Genomic DNA, 496 nt, shown 5'->3' on the forward strand with positions numbered 1-496 from the left:
AATCAAAGTTACCGATTCCAGCGGCAGACTGAAAGCAACGTGTCAGTTTAGACAACCAGACCGAGAAATGGCTGATGACATCAACGTAGAGACAGTTCGGCTACGTTACAATTTGAGCAGGTTCATCAAACTTCGTCCAAAGCGCGTACCAATGATTGTGCAACATACGATTCTCACAAGTGATCTTGAAACAACACAGTTATTAAGATCTGCAAGTTCCAAAGCACCATCAGCCTCCGTGTTCAGAACCACGGTCAGTAAGAGCCCCATGAAGGAAGGGTCACTATCCATAGAGTACATGGTTGATATGGGAGACCCACTGGGAACCACCGGTGTCATTGCATTTTATGCATACTCAGAGGGATTGGTGCGAGATGTGTGCTCAAAGATGGCTGCATCCCCGATAAAAGAAAATGCTTCGAATAGCAGTGATACGCGGACTCGACCAGCACGATTCACCTGTATCGTGCAGCCCAGTCACATCGGATTGATGCTC

General features: G+C 47.2%; 1 protein-coding gene across 1 annotated transcript; it reads left to right on the forward strand.

Annotated features, from left to right (window-relative positions):
• Nucleotides 1–67: 67 nt before the first annotated feature.
• T265_16278 (hypothetical protein) lies at nucleotides 68–253 on the forward strand (the record flags this gene model as incomplete). The annotated part of the gene is made up of 1 exon (XM_009179863.1): nucleotides 68–253. A coding segment is annotated over one exon (186 nt), but the record flags the coding sequence as incomplete, so codon positions are not given.
• Between the last annotated feature and the right edge of the window lie 243 nt (nucleotides 254–496).

This window comes from Opisthorchis viverrini (assembly GCF_000715545.1).
Source record: "Opisthorchis viverrini unplaced genomic scaffold opera_v5_10730, whole genome shotgun sequence".
Lineage (NCBI taxonomy): Eukaryota > Metazoa > Platyhelminthes > Trematoda > Opisthorchiida > Opisthorchiidae > Opisthorchis > Opisthorchis viverrini.